This window comes from Lagopus muta, chromosome 1, assembly GCF_023343835.1.
Source record: "Lagopus muta isolate bLagMut1 chromosome 1, bLagMut1 primary, whole genome shotgun sequence".
Taxonomy (NCBI): Eukaryota; Metazoa; Chordata; class Aves; order Galliformes; family Phasianidae; genus Lagopus; species Lagopus muta.
In genome coordinates, this window is record NC_064433.1 from 55,912,997 (window position 1) to 55,939,528 (window position 26,532).

The window sequence follows — 26,532 nt, forward strand, 5'->3', positions numbered from 1 at the left end:
TTAAATAAAAATGTGTTCAAAAGTTTTAGAAGATCCTTTTACCTGAGGGGTAATTCTTGAAGCTTCATTTAGGTGTCTAGTCCACGCTGAAGCCCCCAAGTGTCTTTCCTCTTCCTTCACAGACCTACCTAAAGAGAAGTTCAACAAGCTTAAACTTTGAAATCAGTAATTAGGAATATAAAATTTATTATACATTTGAGCAGCATCAAAAATGAGTTCAGAAAAAAAAGAAAAACACAATGAAAAATTTTCCCTAGATGTTAAATGGAATTTGTCAGATTGGTTTGGTTCCACATACTAAATCAGGAAAGCAATCTTGCAGTATGAAAAGGATTAATTAGACTCATATACGTCCATAAGAAGATCAGATAAACACAACTGCACACGTTTGAAAATACCGATGCTGAGGATATCTTACTTTCTCTGTTACACCAGTTTTCAGTTTTCCACCATGACTTTGCCTATACTTAGCTCACACAAAGACCAATGATGTCTTTTGTTTTCTTTCTAGGCACTGATTTACTCCTTGGGTAGAATATACGGAACAAGATCTAAGCTGCCAGGCCTACAGTAGGAGTTCCCATATCAAAAACATTTACAACACAGTTAACTTCTTCAATGCAAAGTCTGATAATATATTGGGTCAGCTGGAACATTTTTCCCATAAAAATCTATGTGGAACTACATTTTAGGTTAGTGGCTAAAATGATGTTGGTAGCACACCAAAGTTTTGGCTATACTGGGCAGTGCTTGGACACAGTCACAGTTCTCTATTTTTACCACTTTGCCTTCACACAGTGAGAAGACTACTGGGGAGACAGAACCTGAAGAGCTGACTTGAACTGGTCAAAGGGATATTCCCTATCACATCACATCCTGCTTGGCCATGAAAGCCGGGGCAGAGGAGGGGAGCAGGGAGGAAGGCTGTATTCAAATGCACCTGTGGCTCAGAGACTGGATGGGCAACAGTCTGTGTAGCGGAGGTGGTGAAGTCTTTGTACCACTTGTCCCTTTTCATCTTTCTTTCACTTATTAAACTATCCTCATGTCACCCTATGAGTCCCCCCCCCCTTATGCTCTCTCTTCTCGTTCTCTCCTCCATCCCACAGGGCAGACAGAGCAGGGGAAGGGAACAAGCAGCTGTGTGGATGCTTAACTGCAGGCCTGAGTCAATCCAGCATGTTAAGTAACTAGGGGTTCACATTTTTAATAAAGGCACAACGATTGTAGTGTGATGTGTGTCTGTGTGGTTTGCTGGGCTGGGGGATTTTTGCATGTGTTTTTCTTTCTGTTATTTGGGTTTTTTGGTTTTTTGTTTGTTTGTTTATTTTGGTTTTATTTATTTAGAAGGTTGCTTGGTAGGTTTTTAAGGACCTACAGCTACAGTTATCAAAACATAGCCCATGATACCAGGCTTTTCTGTTTTGTGCTCAAACAAACTCAAGGTACTGGTAGTTCTTTGAATTTGTACCCATTTGCTATTGAGGTTTTTTGTTTTTTGTTTTTTGTTTTTTTTTCAAATATTAAAAGCCTCTTTAATTTCATTCTCATGCAAAGAATTTTTACACACATAATGACTTTTCCTCTCTGTTTCAAAAACCGATTTTGATTCCTCTGAGGAAATCAGTGTTAAGTGCTCGGTTGTCTGTCATTCCCAAAATGCATTTAACAAATGCCTGTTTTCCACAGATGTTAAAATGCCTCTGACAAAAACACAAAGGAAAAAAACCAAAAACCACCAAATCTCTGAATTCTCCTCTTCAGGATTAAAATCTCCTTTAATGAACTGCTTTCACAGCAGAATTTCAGGAGTAAACCTGAATGCGCTTTCCAACGTTACATGAAAGAAGTCAAGCAAATTCCTATGGATGTCTCTGTAACACACATGCCATGAAAGCTATAATTGTGTTGGTCCTGTCACTCTTTTTTGAAGGAGTATACACTCTCAATCTAACCATAACTTTGTCATTCTTATTAGAATGTCACAAAACTTGCACGTGACAACACTTAGGAAATGTTCTTTGATGACTTCTCAAGCTAAGTCTGTCCTTGCTTTACAAAGCAACTTTTAGTTTTTACAGCAGAAAACTAAAAAAAAATCCCATCTTTTAAAAAGTTGTTCCAATTTACTTAAAAGCTTGAGTACAGATCTTAAGTCTTTAAGTACTTATTCTAAGCAGCTCCTCCAACACAGCAGAGAGCAGCGGTGTCATTAATTCAGATACTTACCACATTCTATTGTTTTGTGGCTCTGAGAAGGCTGTCTGTCTTTATGCCTACTTCTAGGATAGCTTCTTTGTTCCTGAAGAGAGGTTCTTTTATCTGTGCAGTCTGTGCTTTGAGTATGATCTGGTAAACATGTGGTATAGTGCAATCCTGCCATAGAAAGCATGCCCTGAATAGCTTCTTCTTCTGTACTTGTCGAGGTAGGACATTCCCTAGAAAAATACGAAACAGTTCAAAACAGAACAGTAAATCTCTCTGAATGAATTGGTTTTTTTGTTCATGTAAAGCAGAAACATAAATATTAGTGTGAAAAAGCCTAATACTAATTTATAAACAAATGCTAACAATGCGCTTACTTTTTACTGGGAGTTTCATTTCTGGATGGCTTCTGGGTAGTTTGACAAAGGTCTCTCATGACCTTAGATTCCTCCTTGAAATTTGATGTTACTTCCTGTTTCTCTTCATCACCTGAGCTTTCCGACTCCTCTGTGGAGGAATCCTTCTGCTGAAACAAAAACAAACAGTATACAGAATTGTCATCATGCCATCTAAAATAGAGATGCTACTTTATTAAAAGAAAAAAAAAACCAACTCCATCTAAAGCTAAGTATAACACATTTTGATATACATGTGCGTACGCGATACATGTATGCACATATATATATATATATAGTATCCAGAATGCAGTTAACTTGAATGAACAACTGAGATATTATCTATCCAAGTATTGCAGCAAGCATCTTCAAATCCAGTTTTTTACAGAGAACTCTACACACATTAAAGCATGCACAAATCACTGCATTCATTTTTAAAGACTAATGACTATTTTTTCTTCAGTATTCAAAGTAGCGGAAAAAAATACGGAACAAGAGTTCCGAGGAGCAGCCCAGAGTTGCTCCTACTATTTATGATGAGACACGTGCTGCCACAAGTAACATTTCTCACTCCCACTCTCACAAATGGAAGATAACTTCCATCAGCAGCATATCTACAAGTGATAGCTCTCAGGTAAACCCAGAACACAGCAAGAGCAGGGACATGGCAGGTGTTGCCTCACTTATAGTGGAAAAGCCTAATTTCTTGAATTAAAGTGCTTGTCAACTCCTGACGAGCTTGTATGAGCAAAACCTTCTCGAAGGTGAAGTAGCAATATGCATCTTAACATGCCTTTAAGTGAAAAAAGGGCTACCATAGACACATTCAGCTCGGTAATTCAGAGTAATTATTTTCAACAAGTGTAGACAACAACACATTTTAATTCAAGCCAAAGACTATAGGTGATAACTCAATAATAGGCTTCAGAGTGGAAGATCAGAAAATGGAGGATCGCAGTCCTTCAAGACTGCCACCACCAACCACAATAACTGCAAGTCAATGCAGCAGATCACCAAGGGATGTTTTTAAACAACAGTTTCTTTCTCAAAAGCAGCTCTTTAATCTTCGACACTTCTGAAGTGACACAAATGGGTAACGATGTTATAACTACAATTCAACATTAGTAAGAAAGCTATTGTCTTGTTAAGATCTTCTCTGCCATACAAAAACATTTGAAAGATTTACAGGACGTACTGAGATAATTCACTTTGGATATATCATTACAACAAAAAATACAAACATTAAATACTACTAGAAATTAGGAAGCTGAAGAACATAGTGCTGAGGAATCAGTGGCATTAATACAAAACACTTCATTCCATGACAAAGTGATCCAAGGGTAGTTACATGCTTGTATAAAGTATTTAATTTAATTGTAAAGATACCATTAAAGTCTAGGCATTCAAAAGGAGGATCTCCATTTATTTTGAGTAGTCTGAAATGCCTCATTAGGGGTTAGCTACTTAAGGTTATTAATAATAAATTGGATATTTATAGGATTGTTTTCATTTAACCATGCTTTAAAATGAAACAGCATGGCAGACACTCATAACTCAAATGGTTAAATTTAGCTTCATTATAGAAGAAATGGACAAAGTAACTGTTATTTATCCCTTCCCAGCCTTTGCACGATTCAGAGCAGAGTCATCCTTTGCCAATCCCATCTTAATGGCAAATGAGATCATAGCATTTGCCTCAAGATGGCACATCTTGCCACATTCCTCAGTACAAAAATAAATAAAGAATGAGGCAAAAGTGTAGAGTTTGAAATACTGCTTTGAACAAGCATTAAGTATTTTATTTCCCAGATAAATTTGAAATGAACAAAATTATCCTGAATTGTTTTGTTAACTTTTTCTAGCCCTACCTGTGTAGTGCAATCAGGCTCAGATTCTTCTGAATCAGAAATATCAGAGTACACTGAGGATCCTTTCCTGAGTTCTGATTTCACACTTTCAAAGAACACTGTGAAGAGAAAAATTAAAATATAGAAGTAAATATTTATTAAACGGAATATTTAACAATTATGAGGAATGTAAAAAATCAACATTCTGTGTTTCTAACGATCTTATTGTTTTCAACAATAACAAAACATAACTATTCACTGATGTGGTTCACAAGTTAAGTTTCCTCAAAGTTCTGAATCAACCACTGCTGACCAGCAGACTTGTAAAGTGGCTCACTGGATGAGGGCAGAGGAAGAGAAATCACACGCACCTTTTACTGCCCAAAGAACACAAACTGCACAGGTGGCAACAGTGACAGTTCAGACAATTCTCACTTTTGTATATATGCTAAAGTGGGCCCCAGAAAGAGTGGAGTAGGCTTGCAGTAGATTTAATTCACTCTCAGACTCTAAGCCTGAGATTTCCTTGGCGTAAAATAAGAGTGGTCACAGAGAAACATTATTCACAGAAGTCAGAAAATACTCAATGACAAAGGCAAAGAAAAAAAAACACAAAACAAAACATTGTGTTACTTGCAATTTTACATCACAACTCAGATATTCTGAATGCTTTGTGCTACTGAAGAGCTGCCAAACAGAGGTTACAATGACGATCTGTTACAGAAGATTAAAATATTATTGTGATGATTCACAATGTTCTTTCATTGGTTTTCATCACATCAAGACCTGTAAAGGAAGGGGTGAAGAGAAGAATTTTTGCTAGTAGTAAGATAAAGTACAATCAGAGAATGACCTGTCAAAACAGACATCAAAAACACTGGCACGTGACAAAACAATGAATTAAATCAGCCATCTAGTCCACCTGATTTACTCATAATCGCTGAAGGAACTCAAGTACCAAGTAGCTAAGATGCTCTCAGAAGCATTCACCTCTTAGGACAGTCTGTGTTCCAAATATCAAACTTTAAGAGTTCAGAATCATCTAAGGCTGTATATCTATGTCCAGATTGCTGGCTGAAATTTTGGTTAAGTACAAAGTAATGGAAGACTACAATACACAGATTAGCTGGCAAGTATGTTTTTGAGAAAAGACATGTATCAGTAACAGAATGAAGAACTTTCAAATGTATGTCAAGAAAGTAGTGTGAAAAGAAAGCGACATAAAAATTCTGAAGTGCTTTTTACAAAGTCTCTGATAAGAAACTGAAACAAGTACCATATATTAATTACTAACACAGTTCAGAAATCAGCTCTGAAACAAAGACAAGTAGAGATAGAATGTTGTCTTTCTTTTGACAGTTTTATATGAAATATAAAAAGAAAGCAATCTTTGTAGCTAAATTAATTATACAAGCATTAGAGAGATAGTTGGTAATGTATTTCCAGTAGGATTTTGTCTCTACTGTGGACTGTGGCAAGACTCATAAATAGGCATCAAATACATTCAAGGAATAGTAATAAGTTCTGAACTTTGCATAATAAGAAATTTTTTGAGAGTCAGAAGAAAGCTAAGAATAAGACTGATTATCAGAAAGGGAATAAAATGAAAGCCTGGGACCAAAATATAACTAAACTTAAAACAGCGCTACAAAGAACTGTGAGGAATATCCCAATATAGTAAATGAGCAATAAAGTGTAAATGAATTTAGGCCAAAATATTCAACATGTAGACAATAAAGTACATATTCTGAATGACTGTAGATCAAAAAAGAGGGAAGAGAGGAAGATTTCTGATGATAATTTAAGCCTTTGGCTTAAGGAAAAAAAGGAAAGAAAAAGATTCCTGGGACAAGTAATAGAACAGACAATACATAAAATAACACTATCATACAGCTCAACTGAATTCTCCTTTAGAATACTCTATTGTGTCTTTTTCAAGAAAAACACTTCTCCAAAGTCGGAAGCGGCAAAAATTTGTGTGTGAATAGTGAGGCACAATTAGAAAAAATAACGCTGATAAAGGATCCTCAAGAACTACTCTCATTTCAACCCTAGGAAACTCGAAATTCCTAATATTAAATCAACAAAACTTTTAAGAAGAAATGTAAACCTTCAGCAAAATATACGAGAAGGTGAATGGTTTGACAAGACGGAAAAAATGGGAGGTGCACATAATTAGCTAAATACCAAATAATGAAGAAGATGTAAGATGTAAGACAAGCAATGCTAATGTAGAACCTCGTATTTTCTGGTTCATCTGGGGCTGGGTACTACCATATGTGACGTAACATTGTATGAGTCTCAGTTTTGGTCTGCGCTGTTTGGCTTTGCAAATATACCTACAGGCAGCCAAACCACTGCCCATTTCTAACTCTTGTTTATTTTGCAAGCCATGAGCAAAGCAATGAACTCACAGGTGTCTAGTTGCCTATTTCTGTTTTCTATACTGCCCCACAAATGATTCCCCTAGTTTTGTCAGGTTTCGCACACATTTACAGACATTCAGAGGCACACAGCATATATTGTCAGGAACCCTCATCTTGTCATGTATGTGATTTGCAATTGAGCTTTAAAAAAGAAAAATTGCTGTAAACATACATGTTGGTATTGCTTACCATTGCTTAGGTGATTTTCAATAGTTTTTTTGTTGTTGTTGTTTGCTTGGGTGGTTTGTTGGGGTTTTTTTGGTTCAGTATCGTGGTAATTACTAAATTTTAGAAGAATCAGTCTATCTTCATGTAAAAGGTAAGTACAAGATTGTATGTTTCAAGAGAATGGGAGGAATACTCCAAAAATCACATGAATGAAAGCTAAAACATTAAGCTAACCTACTGTAAACATCTTAACTCATCTTCCTCCCATTCACCAGAAGTACCTTGCTCACTGCACCAGAACTCTCTTAAGCCTTGGTCACCATTTAGAACCCAAATCTTGGCATGATATGCAATGTTGTATAACTTGACCTATGTAAAGGCATCTCTCTACAGACATTACCTCTTGGCCAAAAGCCCAGTAAGAACAATGGAAGGCAGCAGCCCATTTATAGAAACAGGTAGTTCCTTTACGGAATTCACAGCAGAAGAAAAGTTTCTCCCTCTCTGTAAACCTTCAGATTAGACAAAATAACATAACCAGAGGAAGGTGATTCTTAAAAGGGAGGTCTGCAGACTCTTACCATCGAATTACAAACTAGGGAAAGCCTTGAGTGCTCAACCTCTGGAAGAATCTCAACATTCACTTCTAGTTCTAAATGCGTTTCTTAGATTTAGATGCCCACTGCCAAATTATTGAGGTATCAAGTAAGAACAACAATTTTGAAGAAAATGTATCATTTCTGTGTATGATTTGATCTTCAATTCAAGTGTAAAACTTAGCTTTTAAGTGGATAAACACAACATTATGCCTAACCTTTACCCAATAAGCCATTTGCCTTTTTTGTTCATAAGTACATTGGAGGATCTCATTCTTGTGCAGAATACTGTCCTCTGTGACCCTTGGAAACACAAGTCAACAGAGACTACAAACCACTTTGTTAGCAAAAATAATTAAATATTTTACCAGGCTGACAATGGACTCAAACGTTGTTACAGATGTGCAGGAAACCAAGGGAACTGTAGGTCTCTAGAGGTTGTTTTTTTTTTTCTTTAATTATTCATCTTACAAACATTGACCTTAGTTTGCTAATATAGATCCTCTCAGCCTATGGTAAGCCCAACAATGAAAGTATGTGAATTTCATAACTAAACAGAGAGTTAAACAGAGCTGAATTTTCACCATACTCAGGCAGAGCTACTGAAAAAAAAAAAAAGTACAGAAAACAGGCATTTTCTATTGGTGATTCACTAACAGACTTTGTGATCAGCACTGCTGAACACCTAGCAGAAAGACTTGAGGTTACAGAAAGGTCAACAAAGATGACTCCTATTGATAGATGGTTTAGATACAAAGTACTGAAAAGAGGAGTTACAGTGTTTTAATGACAATATTGAATTCCTCCTCAACCTTGCATATAACTGAAAATGTTGAAAGCATTAAGATTTCATTAATGCTAAGTTCTATTCTTTGCCTGTATGGAATAAACCTATTCATTAGGCAAAGTGTACAAAACTGTAACACCAAATAAGTAGCCACCAAATGGAACAGAAAAGAAGAAAGATAAGATGGGGTTGATACCAGATGCATTTTTATTCTCTCAAGTGAATTAAATGATAAATTTTGGTTAAATAAATAAATAAATAAATCAGCATTCCTACATTATGGAACTGACCAACGTTAACAAATACCTTTCAAATAATACCTAAAACACCAATTTAACTTCCACTCTGAAAGATGCCATACACAGTATCCAAAATGGCACCAATGTAAAAATGACTAGCTTTGCTTTCAACTCTACACTGTTGTTAGCTTCTTCAGTAGAATAAAAATATCCAGTAACACTTGATAAATCCATCATTGCAATTTTTAATACTAATTTCTTCGATTTGTTAGTCTATCCTCTCTATACTTCAGTAAAACTGCAGTTAGTTTTCACAATATTAGACCCTCCTTAAGACCATCGAAATGTTGAATTGGTAGGACTTAGAGACAAGCTTACTGTTCAGTGGTTTTTGGGCATCTGCATTCCCTTCTCCTTCAAATCCTGAGGTCTGATCTTGTCTCTTAACAGTCACCTTTTTCGACCTTGTCCTGTCATCTTCATCTTCACTATCTGCCGTATAAAGACTGCGATCCGTAAACGGACGTCTATCATCTCTGTCTCACAAGAAAAATAACATATTATTCTTACAATGCAAAGCAATTGTCTTCCTCAATTACTTAAAGGACATCACTGAGACAATAACAGGAACATTCTCTCATATTCACCTCTTGGTTCTGAACTGCACATACTCCCATTTTTACATCAAAATATCTTTAACTAAAATTACCCTAATATAGTGACCCAACTGAGCCACTGAACGAAATGCCATAGGAAAGGAGCTTGCAAAGCATCTCCTACTCTTCACTACGTAACTGTGACTCCACTAGGGGACAGCAAACACAACAGTCAACATACTTCTTCTATATTTTTCACATGAATCTCACCGGTAAAAGGAAACATAGAGCTACAGAAACAAAAAATAAACACTATTACTATAAAAATAGCATGTTCTGGTTCATAGTGACTAGGAGTAAGTGATTCCCAATCAACTATTTGTACCTAATGATTCTTCCATTTGACAGCACAAGGCGAAGATCATTGTCCTTTGTTCGCCAGTCAGGTACTGTAGAAGACGGTTGAAAGGGCTTGTTAAATCTCCCATTCAGTTTTGAGCTTGATATGTCCTAAAGAAGTAAAAACACTATTGATCAGTATTAGTTTCTATAAATTAGATCGCTTTTTCTGCACACTATAAAAGCTTCAACTCAACACCAGGATGCTTCTACTTTTCTGATAACCAACTGAAGAAAGCTCAGACAATACATATTTAGACAGAAGATGCAGTTTGCTGTTTCTTCCTTTTCCTCAAATCATCTACAGTTTCCTGAAACATCTGTAATATCTGCAAAATCTCTACAATACTCCTTTTGGATTTCTTTTGGAGAAGCTGGGCTGGGAATCGATAAACCAACTCCTGGATTAGCTGTCTGTTCTCTAGAATTAGTATTCCAGAATTTACTCAGAGTACAGCAAAACATTCATAACGGAAAGTAGCCTGTCTAAGGAAAAACTTTCTAGGCTGAAAGAAATTCATGTTTGACACAAACTCTTAAAGAATCAAATAACAGGTTTATGTGCTAAACGAGGAATGAAGACAATAGTTTTGTTTTGTTGGTTTTTTTTTTTTAAACGATAGAGAACAGTTTTTTTCTACATGAAATGACAATGACTGATACTCCTGAACATTTTAAATACATTATTGCACAGGTCTATTATTTGTGCTAAAACTGAAGCTCAGCTTCTTTTCTTCAGGAGCTAAAATGTATGTCTCTTGTTTTTGTCTTATAAAGGTCAATAGGTCCTGACACAGTTGTCTGCATTTCTCATTCTCAGAAAACTACTTATTTCCTTTTAGAAGGTTACTTATTTGCACATTCCTGCTCTTCCTCCCATTTCTGCTTCTATTTTTTGAAACGAGGCCATCAAATCTGAAAAGATAATATATCAAGAGACTGTATCTTTCTCATACAGTCTGTGATGGTGTTGTAATACAACTGATCAGTTAACAAAACCACACTAGAGACCAAGGCAAACTTAGGCTTACTGGAAGGAAGACACAGTCATGGAGAAAACAGAAACATAAAGGAAAAATGAACCTCATCAAATTACAGTAACTGAACTGTAGTAAACAGCTACCTAAAAGCTCACAGAGAAGCAAGTCTGGCCCAGAGCTTCACAGAACCAAAGCTTTGAAACCAAAGCTTTGAAAGCTTTCCACTTTCTGCAAGGAGCAGATTCAAAGTAGCACCTAATAGCCACAGCGGCCTTAATTCAAAAACTATACATGCAGTAGGTGATGGATTCAGGGCATTTTTGGAAAAAAATGTTGAAGGAAGGTCCACAAAAATGTACCGAGGAAGAGAGAAAGTTCTACGTGGAAAACTATCTACCCATAGCTCATACAGCAAACATTAGTAGGCTGCTTTCTTTACGCACATTAAAACCTTTTCCCTTTGGAAATACGTTAGAAATTACTCTATTCTGGCTTTGTTTTTCTTTTATGTAACACAATACTTGCCTCCTCCCACGGTGACATCTCCAGCCTTTTCAGTACCTCTCTCGTGTGGAGTTCTAAGATATCCAGATTAGAAGGAGTTTTGGTAGCATGGTCTCGCAGTTTCCTCACCCTTCGTCTCGAGTGGTGAGGAGAAGCTGTTTCATGTGAAGACCGTGAAGCTGAACACACACCAAGAATTCCCTGAGTTTTCACTGGTTTGTTGTTTTCCTCCTTTAATTTAAAAAAAAATAAAATAAAATAAAATTAAGTGCTGCTACCCATTCCTCTAATAGAATGCAAGTTATATCAATAAAATTTTAAGAACTTTTAGAGAAGTATGTTTGCTATTATTTGCTGTACAAGGTTTCGTTAGATACTTCTTCATCCCCATGTGGGGCTTTTAAACTTTCCCATAACAGAACTCAGCACCAACATTTGTTTGTGAAGGCAAGGTAGGGTATATGGCATATCTGTACTATAGCCAACAGATTAGTTTTGTCTTCAGTTTTCAGAACTCCTTCCACACGCAAATGTAGTTTTGAGAACTGATATTAAGGAATAAAGGAGCAAAACTCTGCTACGATGGAGGGCAGGAGGAGCAAAAAAACCCTAAAACACTGACTGTACAACAAACAGGGACAAAGCGTAAGAAAATGAGATGATGGCTGGCCCACAACTAACAGACAAGGGGCGGGAAGAACAGAATACAGACAGAATTTCAAAGGAACTCATAACATCCGTAATTATTGCTGTAAGCAATATATAAATTTATAATAATAAAATGTGTGGGTTCAGTTTAGAAATACAAATTTACAAATAACTTCACCATTAAAATTGTGTGAGTTTTTTTTATTTAACAATTACATAAAGCATCCTCACCATACTTTATCTGAAATACAAACTTCATGGTATTTCCAACAGTTTTCTCTTAATCTTCTATTAGAAAACGAACATTAATATAAATACAAAGGTGAATATAATCAGCAAAGGCCCTGATTAAAAGATTTTTCTATGGAGTATAGGGTTGCCTCCATTCTTACCTCTACGGAACGAATCACTTTTGAGAGCTCTTTTATGAGATGTCCAGGCCTAATGTTGTCTGGAATTTCAAAGGCATGTTCTGTTACAAGCTGCATGCAAAGGATGAAGATGATTAATTAAGCAGAGGTAGTATAAAATAAACAAAACTACAGGAAAAAGAAGTTAAAGGAAGAGACCTGATTAATTTAATTGTTACAGCAAACTGCCAGGGCAGAAATACACAAATCAAAGCTTCAGGTCCAAGATTTAGAAGGGAGCAGATACCCCCCAGTGGTGCGATGTTCAAGATATACAAGGGCTCAAGGTCAGACATCCCACAGTTTGTCCAAGAAACTCCAAAGAAGTGTTAATACAAAGCCATTCTGATATTTGCTTCATTTCCTTCCTCCATAATTAACTTTTTTTACTTCCCTTTCAGCACAGTCAGTATAGAGACACACTGAGGAAAATAAAGATTTTCAGAAACAGAATTTCTCTATGAAATAATATATCCTAAATAGCAAATGAGGAACGAGTAGCCAACAGGCAGATTTTAGACATCTGCCTCATCTCATTTTTTAAATGACCTTCTCAGCTTGTTTAAAACGTGGTAGGTTGGAGAAAGCAATTCAAAACCATTCTCTATAAAAACAACTCAGAAAGCTATAAGAGTTCGCTCCTTTTAATCCTCTGAAATAGTACCAGAGCACAGACAGATCTACTATACATTTATTACCAATCTGAGTAGGTCCAAAGTTTCTACATTTAGACCTAGGAAAACAAGTTTTGTATTTTGTATCTAGTTTAAATTTGCCCCAAGACACACTTAGTGAGAATGAAGCAGACAAAACGCTGACACACAGAACAGAGTGACTAACATGAACTCCAGTATCCCCTCAGTTAACTATTTAAATGCAAAAATGTCCCACAGACACTTTCAGCTATCCACACTTCAAAAATTATTGCTATTCAACAATTATTGCTAGAAGCAAATTGATACTGTAAACATACTTCACTGCACCCGGCTTCCTCCAGGTCATTAAAAACTAGTCGTAAGTACGGCCATGCTATATTCATTTCAGTATTATTATACAGGCAAGATAAAATCTGCTGCTATTATTTACCACTGTTCATTCTCAAGTGCATCACCTTTATACTCTGCTTCATACTTGGGAACACAGCATCTCCAGCATCAGATAAGTTTTCCAGTAACTTAATGATAATTTTAGGACCACTCAGTCCTTTCGACATAAGGACTGTTCCAAAGAGCCTTCCTGTCCATGATGGCTACAAGAGGAAGTGACTCTGATACAATTTTCCAAAACACTGACTGGAAAGTTTCACCTGGTTTAAAAATACTGACAAGCCTCTCTAAAGCAAACACAGTTTGTTCCAGAAGAAATGGATATTTCACAGGTAAAGTGCAAGTACTTGGAGAGAGGAAGCTCCATCTGCAAGCTCATTTGTTTGCTACTATAAAAGGTATCTCTCCACACCCAAGCTTTCTCTACTAAGCTGCATCAGAATTATTATGGGAAAAAAATCCAGCCAAGCAACTTAAACATGTCAATAAACTCAAACTGATATCTAAGCAGGTAAAGTAAATGGTGGAAAAAAACTGTGATACACTGAACTCAAGAAATCATTTCATAGAATTGTAGAACCACAGAATGGCCTGGGTTGAAAAGGACCCCAAAGATCATTTAGTTTCAACCCCCCTGTCATGGGCAGGGCCCCAACCACCAGATCAGGCTGCCCAGAGCCACTTATAAACACTGGGAAAAAAGAAATAGGTGATCAAGAATATACATATATTCAAATAGTCTTGGTAGGCACATGAATTCACCAATATTTATAAATTACCATCACAATTAAGCATTCTGATAACATTAAAACACAATCGAGCACCCATCCTTTGAAAAAAAAAAAAAATTAGCTAATTAATTTTATAAAAAGCTATTAAAAAAAAAACAGACACAAAAAACCCACAACAGAACAGTTACCCCAAATAATCTTACTGGTACATGGATCAAACATCTCAAAAATAGAATCTGAGGCCTGTTGCTTATGTAAGTTGGAAGGAAGCCAGAGCTACAATCCAAGAGATCAGATGACTGGATAAGTCATCATCTTTATTGTGCATATTAACCAGCTTGCAGGCTGACGCTCTGCACCAGAGAAACCAGAAGATAGATATATCAATAAAAACCTTGCACAAATTGAATTCAAATCAAGACATGAAAAGTAAAAATATTTTAGCATCCCTCAATCTCTATTCTCAGCATTTTGTAACTCTAGGCAGTTTTAAAACATTGCAGAAATGAAGATTATGTCACTTCGGTGAAAATGAGTCCAGTGCTGTGCCAAAGCAAATAAGCCTTCCTAGAGAGCAGTAGCAAAGCCAGTGTTGACAACACACTAACGATTTTACAGGCCAGCAAATCTTCATCAGAGACAGCACTCTAATTAAGTTAATATCCTCCTCAATTGAAACCGATTTTTCAGCAGTATAGATATACCTGAAATGTACTCTCCAAAGCACTCACGTTAATGGAAAACCCTAAATATCACAGCATTCTGTACCTCCATTGCCTCAGATAAGGATGAATTGACTGTATAAACAAAAGGCTCAATGACCTCTCTAGAATTCTTATCCCATGCTGAGATGAAGGCAAGATTCTGTTCCTACCAGCTATCATACAAGAACTTACTCACTGGGCTAAGACATCATTAGTGTCACACAACATAAAATTTTCATGACTCTTCCCCAGGTCAGCAGCACGTACTCTCCATAGTCTTTCATTACTCGTTAACAGAAAAATAATCTTAAGTATGACAAGGACACAGATCTTCAATTATTTCTAAATAAAGTCAGAATTCACCGAAAGTAAATCAGACTACTGGTACTTACCTCTTTTTTCATCCATAGTTTTAAAGCAGTAAGTAAAGCCTTCACTCCTTGCACTAAATAGCTTGGAGGCTGAAAACCATCTTCTCTCAGTTCTAAGGACACAGACATCAACAAAAACGTAGTAAGTAAAAACAGTAGAATGATGCCTATCCTTCAGCCAGTAAAGTTGCCATTATGCAAGTCCAAAAAAAGAAAAAAGAAAAAAATTGTGCAAGCAAATGAAATACTACATTTGGTATTTGCGTGAATACTCAATTAAAAAAAAAAAGTTCTGCTTCCAAACCACAGTTCTCCAATGGAGTTCCTACTTCTTAAAGGGTGTGAGAAGAATAGCAAGGCCTTTAAGCTGAGCTGCAGCGTGAGTCCAACTGCCCACTTGCTTGACTTGATAAAAATTTGAGAATACAATGCAGCACTACATTTTTAGCACTGGATTTTGAAAAATATTTTTTTTATTCTTTTACTGCAGCTGAAAACATGCACTGTATTAAATAAGACTAATCAAAACTAATCAGCATTGTACTGATGGACAAATCACTTCTTAAGTCCCTAGAACTGCAGAGAAAAATGTACACAAACACCATATAGCTCACAGCATCAGAATACTCTCCTTGCCCATGAAAAGACAAAACCAGTTGCATGACTTGTTGTTATCCTTTCATAAAAAGAACCAGGAAGATATGGCGTGCCAATTTTGCTTACTGACCTGAACTTCACAAAGCACTGCTAAAAATCATGTGCTCAATGTATTACAAACTGGTATTAGTAATCACATTCCACAACAGAACTGGTATCATTCCTTATTTAAAAGCAAAGGATTCTGCCTGGTAAACATTTTGCAGATGTGAAAGTTGATGCCAAAGCCCAACTTAACCATCACTTTAGCAATGACGGACTAAATCCTGAATTTTCACAATAAGCCACAGATTAAAAATAACATGGAAATAAGCTTCATATTCCTCACTTAAGATATGAGCCATGTATCACAAGAGGCTCCTAGTCTACCCACTCAAGCAAGGAATAAAATGATAAAAGAGGGGAAGAGATGAAACGCATAGCTTCAGCTCTAGGTTACTCAGGAACATACAACCCACTGATTTGCCAGCAGAAATACAACTCCCACATTTTCTGACACATTTGTAGATTTTAATTACACAAACGCGAGACATACTACCAAAGAAAGCTTCCAAGAAGAAAACAATTTTTTTGCAAGTTAAAAAAATCTTTATTTGGTAAAATTTCTAAAAGCTTTCTAAATTTCGTGGCTGAAAGGATAGTAGATAATTTTCAATACCGTTTTCACCTTATGAAAAGGTTATGTGAGTGATCTCTTCCAGAGCAGAGGCTAAATTCTGCAGTCTCCTTTGGAGGCACATTTATTTGGAATACATAATTTGAAACATGGTATTTATTAATAAGATTAAACAGAGCAGTTAGAGAGGTGAAACATTTGAGAAAAAGAAGGTAAGGTCAGGCTCAATTACACATGGGTATAATAACAAAATTAATGGACTAGATGAAGAAGTTTGCAAAGGACTGGAAACTGTCAAGAATCAGTGCCTTTTGAGGTGTCTACTGTTAAACACCAATATAAGTCACTCGGCACTGCTCACAGGAACTGGTACATCTCTCCTCCAAAAACTCTTACGGATGCCTTTTCTTTGACAAGAAGGAGCAAAAGACAACAGGTAGCTTGACTGAAAAGGTCAAAGAAAATCAGAGAAATGCAAGAAAACCTTCACATTCAACAGTAAAGCCATCATGTATCAGCCCAGGGATAGAAATCAGTGGCATCGCTTAGAGAGTCATCTACTGAAAGAAGGAGAGAAAGGCTTCCAAAGGATACTTGAAGATCTAAAATGATATGGGAGAGGTCTACTGTAAAAAGCAACAATGTTGAAATCATATCTGCCTTAACAAGGCCTTTTCAGGCACTGGGAAATTAATCCTATCTGTTTGGTATATAATTGCACTGTGCCAGAATCTCAGGTATTCTAGATTATCAGAATATCTTCATTAGTCAGATACACTATTAGCATTGGACAAAAAACACTAATAAAAAAATTCAAAAGTTCCAGTAGGTTGCTATAAAATGCTAGTTACACACATCATCTTGTACACCACAAATTCTGCACAGCCCTAGTTACCCTAGAAAGCTTTAAACCCCAAAGATGTTTTCAGAAAGATCTTGTGTTGCACTAAAGCCCGTATTACGACTTGTTAAATCTACAACTGAAACAGTGCAGTATTTACTACAATATGGTTTAAAAAAAATGTGACTTGGAAGAAAAAAAATAAATACCACTGCCTTCTCCCCCCCCCGAAAAAAAAAAGACACCACAAATTACTATCTGGCTTTTCAGCTCAAAACATTTCATCTGTTCAAACAGCAGCAACACAATTTCTTCCACTGTCAATGAAACATAAAAGCAGACACATGTATACCATAAAAAGTAAGACAAGGATTACCTTTTAATGTTTCCAGTAAGTTTTTGGCCACAAACCAACAGATGGCTTCAAAGAAAGGAAATTTGAAAAGATCTGGGGTTTTTAGCCTCTTCTCCATTTCATAACACCTGAACAAATAGAAACATTAACTAAAAGCATTCACGTCATCCAACTTACTTTTTTAACTATGTAATTATTCAAATTGATACAATGTCCAAAATAAAATAAAATAAGCACGGCCATGTTAAATAAAAAAAAGTCAAGTACAACATAGTTAAACCCCAACAAGACCACAGACAAGATTCAACTCTGGTCTCATCCAGGCTCTGACCTTATCAAGTTTGACTGCTGCACTTCTAAGAATAAAGTTGGACTTCATAAAACTAGGATACAAACCCAGTGTGTGATCTTTTAACAGATGGAATTTTATCAGGATTCCACTGTAATAAATAAAAACAATATGTTTAGAAGACAGCTCCACATCTTGGACAAAAACTAAACACAGCTGCCCTTTGAGCAATGCTGACTTGAGGATGCTCATTTCAACTCAGTGTTGCACACCTGGGCTTGCTCAGTTTTGGTTTATTTATTCATACTAACCTCCAAAGTAATGGGGTTGGGGGGTGAGGTTTACTTTGTTTTTAATTAAATTATGCATACCCTTCAGTTTTGAAACGAACTTTGCAGTAATGAAATAAGAGTATGTGGTGGATACAGTCTAACTGAAAATGCCATTATCGTCTGCTTTGAGAGCCTGTACCCATTTGATCCTGGTTACAAGCACAAAGAAAAATATCTATTAAAAGCATATCCTATTTACTGAGGAAAAGGTACAGTAAGAGTTGAGACTAACCTGAGCTGCATGCCAATATTGAGGTTGTGTAAAAAGTTTCCTCCAAAAGCCATACAATCCTGAGATGTGAGCACAGCGTGAATCCAGCCTGACACAAAAAATTCAGAAACTTAGTACATACATACAGATTACTTTAAAGACTATTTTTAAATACTTGCACGTACATACTAAAATATAGGAAAAAGAGGGGAGGAAAGGGAATAGGAAGAAGAAAAAAGGTAGGGGAAAAGGAAAAAAAAAAAAAAAAAAGAGAGAGAAAAAGAGATGGAAAAGGAACAACTAGTCCTGTTTTTAACATACAGATTACAATACGTTTCAGAAATCTAGTTGAACTGCAGGTTAGTAAAGGCGTTGTGAACATAAGAAGGTCTTCAAGACATTTTGACTGGGTGGAAGTTGAGGGGACAGAACAGGACTAATTTCTCAAGTAAAAGATTCTCCAAAGTTCCCCTTCCAACAAACAATAATGGAAATACTACAGAAAAACCACATTGAGCAAAAGACAAAGGAAGACAAATAAAAATTATATTAATGTTTACATGTGCTAATAGTTGAGTTACGTAAGCAACAACACAAAAAACCATCATTTAGCAATACTGTAAGAATCCAGAAGTAACTCTATACATTATTAATAAATACATCCCTCCCAGTTCCAGTGAAATTATGATTAATTTAAGACAATCTAGATACTCTAAGAACACTAATTTGGCACATAATTAAAATATTGTCCCTATAAACACTACCATTCAATATGGCAAAGCATGACCAACACTACACTATCAATCCAGCCAATTGCTACTGGATAATTTCAATTAAGTGTACAAAAGAACATATTAGCTTCTTAATTAAAAATTTGCACTGAAGATTTTGACTGTGCGTTTTTAATGTAAATAAGCTAAAAATATGCACACAGACTTGTTCTTATTTAACACGCATACAGATCTTTCAAAAGAGCAGTTGGTCACAGATTTGCAGATTACGTTGTTTTTTGACTGAGAATAGGCAACATGTATAAACTGAGAAAGCTTCTCAGCTTGATGCAAGGTCAGACCAAATCACAACTATATATTGCTAACTAGCACTAAATCCATGCCCTCATTCAGCTAAAACCAACCAATTTTAGTTTTGGGGCACCACATACAGAGAGAAAAGATCTGAAACTAGCAATTATGCCAAGTAAGCACCACATCTGCTCTATTGCCTGTGGAGGAAATTTCAGCCTTTCATGTACCATTCTATAGAGTACAGTGGCACAAGCAATGTATGGGTTAGTGTGTGTTGGTTTTGTTGTGTTTGTTTGTTTTTAATTAATATTATAAATTGCTTTGTTTTTTATTTCTGTTCTTTGCAAAGCGTAGCACAATGAAGACTGCCTTGTTTTTCCAACTGCATTTTGCCTTTATCATTATAGTTTCACTTTTTCACTCATCATAGCAGATGAAGGATCAAGGAAGATGTGCACTGCAATTCTATCACATGCACACCTCCCAGACAATGACTAAACTAACAATTAACTCTTGTCATTACTGCCTCAGCACCATTAAGGGTTGCTTAAAATCAGCACCATTTACTGAGTCTTATGCCATACTCCAATTCTCACAGTGGTGTTTCTTTTTGTTTGTTTGTTTGTTTTTCCCCATTCAAAATTCCAACACAAAACAATTATTGATAACATAATGTGTCATTTTAGGATATCCTTAATTCTTGGTAATTAAACATGTTAAGTCCTAGCAGTAAGAGTAGTATCTTACCTGTTGGAACAAATAAAGTGTGTCCTTGCTTTACAACACATTTGTAACATTTGTCAACTTTGTCTCCAAAATATACTTCACTTTGGGTGACAGATGAGCTCCAAGACTCATACAGAGCCAAATTTTCATCAGTGGGCTTGATCAAATAGAATATCTTTTCACCCTATTCAACAAAAACATCAAATAAATAAATGCACATCCTCCTGGGCAGACAGTACAACCTCTGAGTCATTTGCACTAAATGCACCTGATATAAATGGCAGAATTCTGTAGTTCTACTAGGGGACACTGGTGTTTCCTAACTCAGTGTTTCACAATGGCAGTTGCACAAAAACTTAGTCAATACGACAGTAACCAATAAGGATAAGGGGAAGAAGGGGTATGTATCTTGTAATGTAAAAAACACTCAACAGTGTCATTGATTCTCATTTCATTCATTTTTTAATAAATACTAAAACCGTACTGTAAAACCTACCGCTCAATTAAAATGGTCAGCCAACCACATAGCACCGGAGTCACCAACAGTGTGATCAAATAGAAGCATGAAAACAAGACACTAACAATCAGAATTCACTTTCAAGATCCTCACCTGTCTTTCTAAGTACAGAATTTCACTCTGAAGAGGCAATAATGCCATGACAGAAAGCTGAACACTGAATCATTTTTTGTTTCATACAAACATTAAGCAAAAAGCCTTCATACCCAGAGAACGTGGTACCAAACTGAAGTTCCTCCAAAATCGATATGAAAATCAGTATAGCTGTCCTGGACACCCATCAAGCAATACTTCTGAACAAAAGGCTTAGGGAAGACAGAATCATCTGGCCAATAATTTTCCACCCAGGAAAGCTTTCTGGCAATATCTGGTACTTCCACTAACTCAGACATCCTTTAAGAAAAAAAAATAATAATAATAAATACATAAATAAGATCAAGTGCCTCTAGTTTTTTGTTTTTTGGTGGTTTTTTTTTTTTCCCCAAACAACAGCATTAAATGCACATTTCCTACCAAATTATTACTTATGAATTAGTAAAACTGTTTTATACCCATATTACATCACAGTAACTGTCTACATAAAATATGCAGCCTCTTAACTTTAGTGCTAAAGACATTACAGCCATATACATACTGTTCACCTTTGTGAAAACCACTTCCTACATTCAAGAAATTGCAGTCAATACTCACTTTGTGTCCGAGAATTCCAGGCTGATCACGTTCAACACTTTTGGTCGGTCAGGATTTGTGAAATATTTTATATAATTATGGAGCTTCATTTTACTGTCTGCTTGTCTTGCTACATCTATTACATCTATCACTTTGTCACCACCTGTAAAAATAGGATTACTTGCTTAATCCTATCACAGGTAAAAAGAATTATTTAATGTGTTTAAGAGCAACTTCACTTTTTCCTAGCTTTTATCAATGTATTTCTGCACAAAACCTCTGCGACCATCAGCATTCTTGCAGAACAAAGATTGGTATAAACCAACTTTTAACTAGGTCAAGCTTTAATTGTTATTGTCAACTAAGGACACAACTGAGAACAGTGTACAAAAAAATCCCCTTTACCCATGGTCAACAAAAAAATAAAAGGAACAATAAAGAATCACTGCAATTGGTTAAAACAATAAGAATTGGGTCTGTGGCTTTCACTGGTAAAAACAGTACAGAGAACTTGAATCTTGAATATTTAACTCACTTGAATATTTAACACAATGACCACAAAGAATTCTTCACAAATAACAGATTTTACTGCTCACAGCTTGCAGTTTTTAGCAAGCTGCACTGAACTTCTGACATAATTGACTAACAGCTTTTTTATGTTGAAGACTATGCAGATACTCAAAAACATCCTACACTCTCACCCTTTCATACACGCATAGCTTTTAAGCACGCACACCTTAATAATTCAATGAAATTACTAAGGCTAGCTTCATTTGTAAAGATAACACAAATACACACAGCACATATTTAAAGTTAAATCTGTAGAACCAGACAAGCAAGAAGTAACCCTTAGCCAAAATAAAGGAGTAATGACAAAATTATAATAGTAATTGTATTATGTGCATGTAGTTATACAGGGATCACATCTGAAAATTAATTCTGGAATGCATCTAGATGCACATTTATAAATATATTTAGTTTAAAACTAAAAATTAGCATAATCCTGACAAATCCTACTTGGAATAGTATTTATTAAGATTTCTTATTTTTAATTTCAGTAACAAAAAGGCAAATCTGCATTTTCTTTTTTTCCCTAAACCACAGAACCCGGCAGGGCAAAACACATGCATAGTAATGAGATGATCAAACTTTCCTCTGAATCTGAACTGACAGTTTTCCAAAAGATAAGCTTTAGAAATATCAAAACAACAATTACACTTTGATGCAGAATACATTACTCTTTATAGTCATCGTAACAGCAACAGTATTTCTTACACTATGTATTTCCTCTATTCTGTTTCCATGGTAAAATTCTGATAGACAGACATTCTACTTTCAGTACTCAGAATTATATGAAGTTCTCACAAGAACAAAGACCCACACACAGACTTCTCAACAGTACTGTTTACTACAGCAAACTTCATGCTCAAAATGATTCAGTCTATGTACTGCACACTTGCATGAAGTTGAAATGATTAAAGACTATCCAGAGATCAGGCAAGAAACAAACTGTCGGGAGCTCTGGCTCTCACCAAAGGAGGCCATGGTAGGAAGGTCTCCAGAAAGATTTATTTAGTTTGAAAAAGCCAATTCACTGAGCTCAAAACATCATGTTTTGTAATATTCTGACCAGTGACTCATCTCTATCAATCTTAAGAGTGATTCATTCAATTCTCACAAAATGGACAACCCTGTAGCATAACAAAAACATCACTCCACATTCATCTTGCACCCAAGTCAACACACTTGGAAGTTGAAAAATAATGGTGTTCTCCCATCAGATATCCACATAAACAAAATTCAAATTGGTAGCTTAATTGTATTGTTCTGGTTAGGAGTGCTTAGTTTATAATACATATTTAGCACTCCAGGAGCTCTTAGAATCATGTAAATACTTGTTTTACTTTACGGAGGGGATCATTTGCACTTATTCCACAGTGACCCTTACCTACATAGCGTTCCACATCTAAAACAGAGAAAGTTGGTGGAGGAAGTCTGAGCCCCAGGCCATCTAATTTAGGAACCATAATAGGTACATCAAACCCATGTTTCTCCAAGTATCTTTGTGTCAGTTGGCTTCCATGCATTTTCAGAATGACTTCATCAGCACTAACAAACAAGAAATTATGGAATATTAGCAGAAATACATCCTCCAAACACTAGTGAAAAAAAAAAAGTCACAAATTCAAGGAGGACTGGTTGAAATGGCTGCATTTGAATCCCCCAAAAAATAGAACCCCGTACTTCTATCAAATTAAGACTGTAAGACAAATAAACCAATACAACCCCCTAATGAAACATTAAGTGTTACACATAACCTGGTAATTCACTGTATTTCTATGTAATCTAACATAGTAATTTAAAAGGATGAGGAAAAAGAAAACATTAAAATACATTTTAATAACAACAACAGAAAGTTCTGTCAAGAGTTATAAGCTACCATATTTATAAGCATGAAAAACAACCACAAACAAACTGGGATGATTTCTGCTACGAACAAGTTTCTCTACTTTCCTATAAAGCATGAGAGAATGGGTATACTACTAGCACACATAAGTGTTCTACATTATTTGGAATGAAACAACTGAGGAGTAATTTCCCACTCTCTCCTTACCTGGACTACAGAGATAGACAATATTCTGATATTTCAGGTGAGAGAAAAAAAAAAAAGCCAGTCACTCTGCCACATCCACTTTGCCTTGCAGAGGGACACTGACAGATTGGAGCACTGGGTGACTAGCAACAGCTGAAGTTCAACAAACAAAAATGCCAGGTGCTGCAGCTGGAACAGAGTAATGCTGGGCACAGGTATAGACTAGGAGATGCAGTGGCTAGAGAGCAGCCCTGAGGAAAGGGATCAGGGACTGATAAGAACAGTGCAAGGGGGAGAATTCTAAAGGAGGAGGAAGTCTTAGGTCTTTCTTTTTTCACCAAAATGTTAAAGTGAGCTTCTGTACCTTGGGAAAGAGCGAGCCCGCAGCTGTTTAACAAAGGTCCGTGTTCCAGCCTGCACCGGTTTGGAGCCATCATCCAACTCAGTGTAGTCATGTCTGTGCCAGTTCCTTCTCTTTTTCACTACAAGTTTCAAAAGGATTAAACTTTGAATTAGTTAAATCAGATGGTTCAGATTAACAGTCGCTCTGTCAGTGAACCAGGCATGCCTCAACCCTATCACAAAGATTAACAAACTTTATTGTTTATACAGGTGAAACTATCCATCTGCCAAAAATGAAACCGTCAGAACACCTGACAGTAATCACTTACACTTCTAGAGCCTCTTCCATCAGAGAACACCAGTGCATGTTATACACCGTGATTCAAAACTCTGTACTCAGTGCAGAACAATGAAAGTATACAGTAACAGCCTGACACTTATCCAATCTCAAGTCAATGAAACCACGATTTCAATTTCCTAAATCTCACTTTTTTTAAATAAAGAGAAGAATCTTATCTCCTCAAGATCCTTACGCTTCTTCCTCTCATGCATTAACATAGAATTAATACGACTTATCTCATTGTGCTATCTGACCAGAGGAACATATTTACATACAATCTGACAACACCGTTGTTCACCACTGCAATCTGTTTGAAACAAAAACACCTTTCTTTTATCCACTGCTTATGTTTCCATAACACTTTTGGGTATAAGCTATCCTAGCAGGTACAGTCTTCACTCTGCAAGTACAATACATATAATGCAAGCATTATGCCCCAAAACAATGAACTTCTGAGTTGCTGCAAGCTGTTATTCACTATGGCAAAATATTCATAAAGAACAAATAATAAATCAACGTTATATCACAATTTTGGAAGTCTGATAATCCAGAAGTAACTAAATTGCATTTTTTAACAGCTCCTTCTATCTACAGGGCCAATGAAAATGAATAACAGCGTTTTCATAAAAAGCTGTGGACTCCCATTGAAAAAACAAACAAACAAACAAACAGATACTCGAACAAGAAAAGGCTGTTGTAAAACACAGTAGGGCTGTATGGAGCCTCTCCATTTGCATTATTTGGCTTTAAGTGCACCAGAGGAAAAGGTGATTTATAATTTGGTAAACTTACCACCTGCCCTCAAATTTTCATTATTTAATAACAATTCCAAATATGCAATTAATTCATCTTAATCAAACAAGCACCCATTTTATAGCTTCATTTATAAAGAACAGAAACTCACTACTTTGAAAGAAAGTGTTCATTAATAGCACCTATCTGTCAGCAAAAGCCCTCTTAAGTTCCCAACAGATGCCTCAGCAGAAGGGATCTCTGACAGTCCTCAGCTCACAACCTTGCTAGTGACTTAACAGTGTACCACTTACTACGCTAAGAAACATAATAAACATAATTATTAGGTGGTTGCATTTCAGTTTTCCCCAAAATAAGCCACCAAAATTAAGCCAAACTCTGTTCCACAGCATTTGATGGTTGCTACTGGAAGTCTACCCCAAGTATATTTACTGTGACTAGATCTAGAACGCAACGACTAATACTGTGCAGAAATTTAGTCCATCTGCAGAAGAAATACAGAAGAGGAGAAAGCTATTGTCATTTGTCAGCACAAATGGTCTCTTACAGGCGATGCACAAACCGCCATGCAACACAAATATACCCCAGCTAAGCAACTACATTAATACAAATCTGAACTTTTAGTTAAAGAAGAGCTCATCCTTAAGCATATCAAAGTCATGATAAACCAAACTCACAGGAAGTTAGCACTATACCAAAAACACAACTAACAACAGCAGGAAGGATAGCAAATAGCAAAGGATTTTAAAAGGGGGGAAAAAAACCACAAAATTTCAATGCTGCTTCTGCAGAAATATCAGTTGCTTATATAGGAATAACTAACACCTTACAGCCACTGCATGACAAATAGTTATTCCTACTGATAAGCTGCTTTCCACAAAAGTGACAAAATGTACCCCTTGGAAGACATTTAAGAGAAGTGACATTTATAGCTGTTTGCTACCCTCACAATCACTGCTGAAGAGACTGCTAATGAGCCAACTATCCAAACACAGTGAAACTTCATAAATAACCAAGCCAAGTTTATTAAGTTTTCAAAGCCATTTTCTCATTCATAAATAATAATACAAGAAATTAGTGGCTAATGTTAATTTGCAACAGAGCAGCTTCTCAGAAATTCTGTACAACTGCTGTGTAACAGCTCATTAAGTCTGTAAGATGATACAGCTGGTTAAGAGATTATATATATATATATATATATATATATATATATA

At 36.1% G+C, this 26,532-nt stretch overlaps 1 protein-coding gene across 2 annotated transcripts in view; it reads right to left on the reverse strand.

Annotated features, from left to right (window-relative positions):
- KDM7A (lysine demethylase 7A) overlaps positions 1 to 26,532 on the reverse strand; it is a 64,820-nt gene that overhangs the window by 11,719 nt on the left and 26,569 nt on the right. Inside the window, exons 3-18 of one of the 2 annotated variants that reach the window (XM_048954339.1) lie at positions 24,248 to 24,365; positions 23,239 to 23,399; positions 21,312 to 21,453; positions 20,828 to 21,014; positions 20,126 to 20,288; positions 18,375 to 18,462; positions 17,543 to 17,649; positions 15,074 to 15,165; positions 12,183 to 12,272; positions 11,164 to 11,373; positions 9,645 to 9,769; positions 9,042 to 9,199; positions 4,469 to 4,566; positions 2,583 to 2,728; positions 2,230 to 2,438; positions 43 to 128 (exon numbers count right to left, since the gene is read on the reverse strand). In XM_048954339.1, coding sequence (XP_048810296.1) covers positions 43 to 128; positions 2,230 to 2,438; positions 2,583 to 2,728; positions 4,469 to 4,566; positions 9,042 to 9,199; positions 9,645 to 9,769; positions 11,164 to 11,373; positions 12,183 to 12,272; positions 15,074 to 15,165; positions 17,543 to 17,649; positions 18,375 to 18,462; positions 20,126 to 20,288; positions 20,828 to 21,014; positions 21,312 to 21,453; positions 23,239 to 23,399; positions 24,248 to 24,365 — 2,180 coding nt within the window. Of the gene's footprint in view, positions 1 to 42; positions 129 to 2,229; positions 2,439 to 2,582; positions 2,732 to 4,468; positions 4,567 to 9,041; positions 9,200 to 9,644; positions 9,770 to 11,163; positions 11,374 to 12,182; positions 12,273 to 15,073; positions 15,166 to 17,542; positions 17,650 to 18,374; positions 18,463 to 20,125; positions 20,289 to 20,827; positions 21,015 to 21,311; positions 21,454 to 23,238; positions 23,400 to 24,247; positions 24,366 to 26,532 lie in introns of both variants that reach the window. The other variant, XM_048954328.1, reaches the window with a different exon arrangement.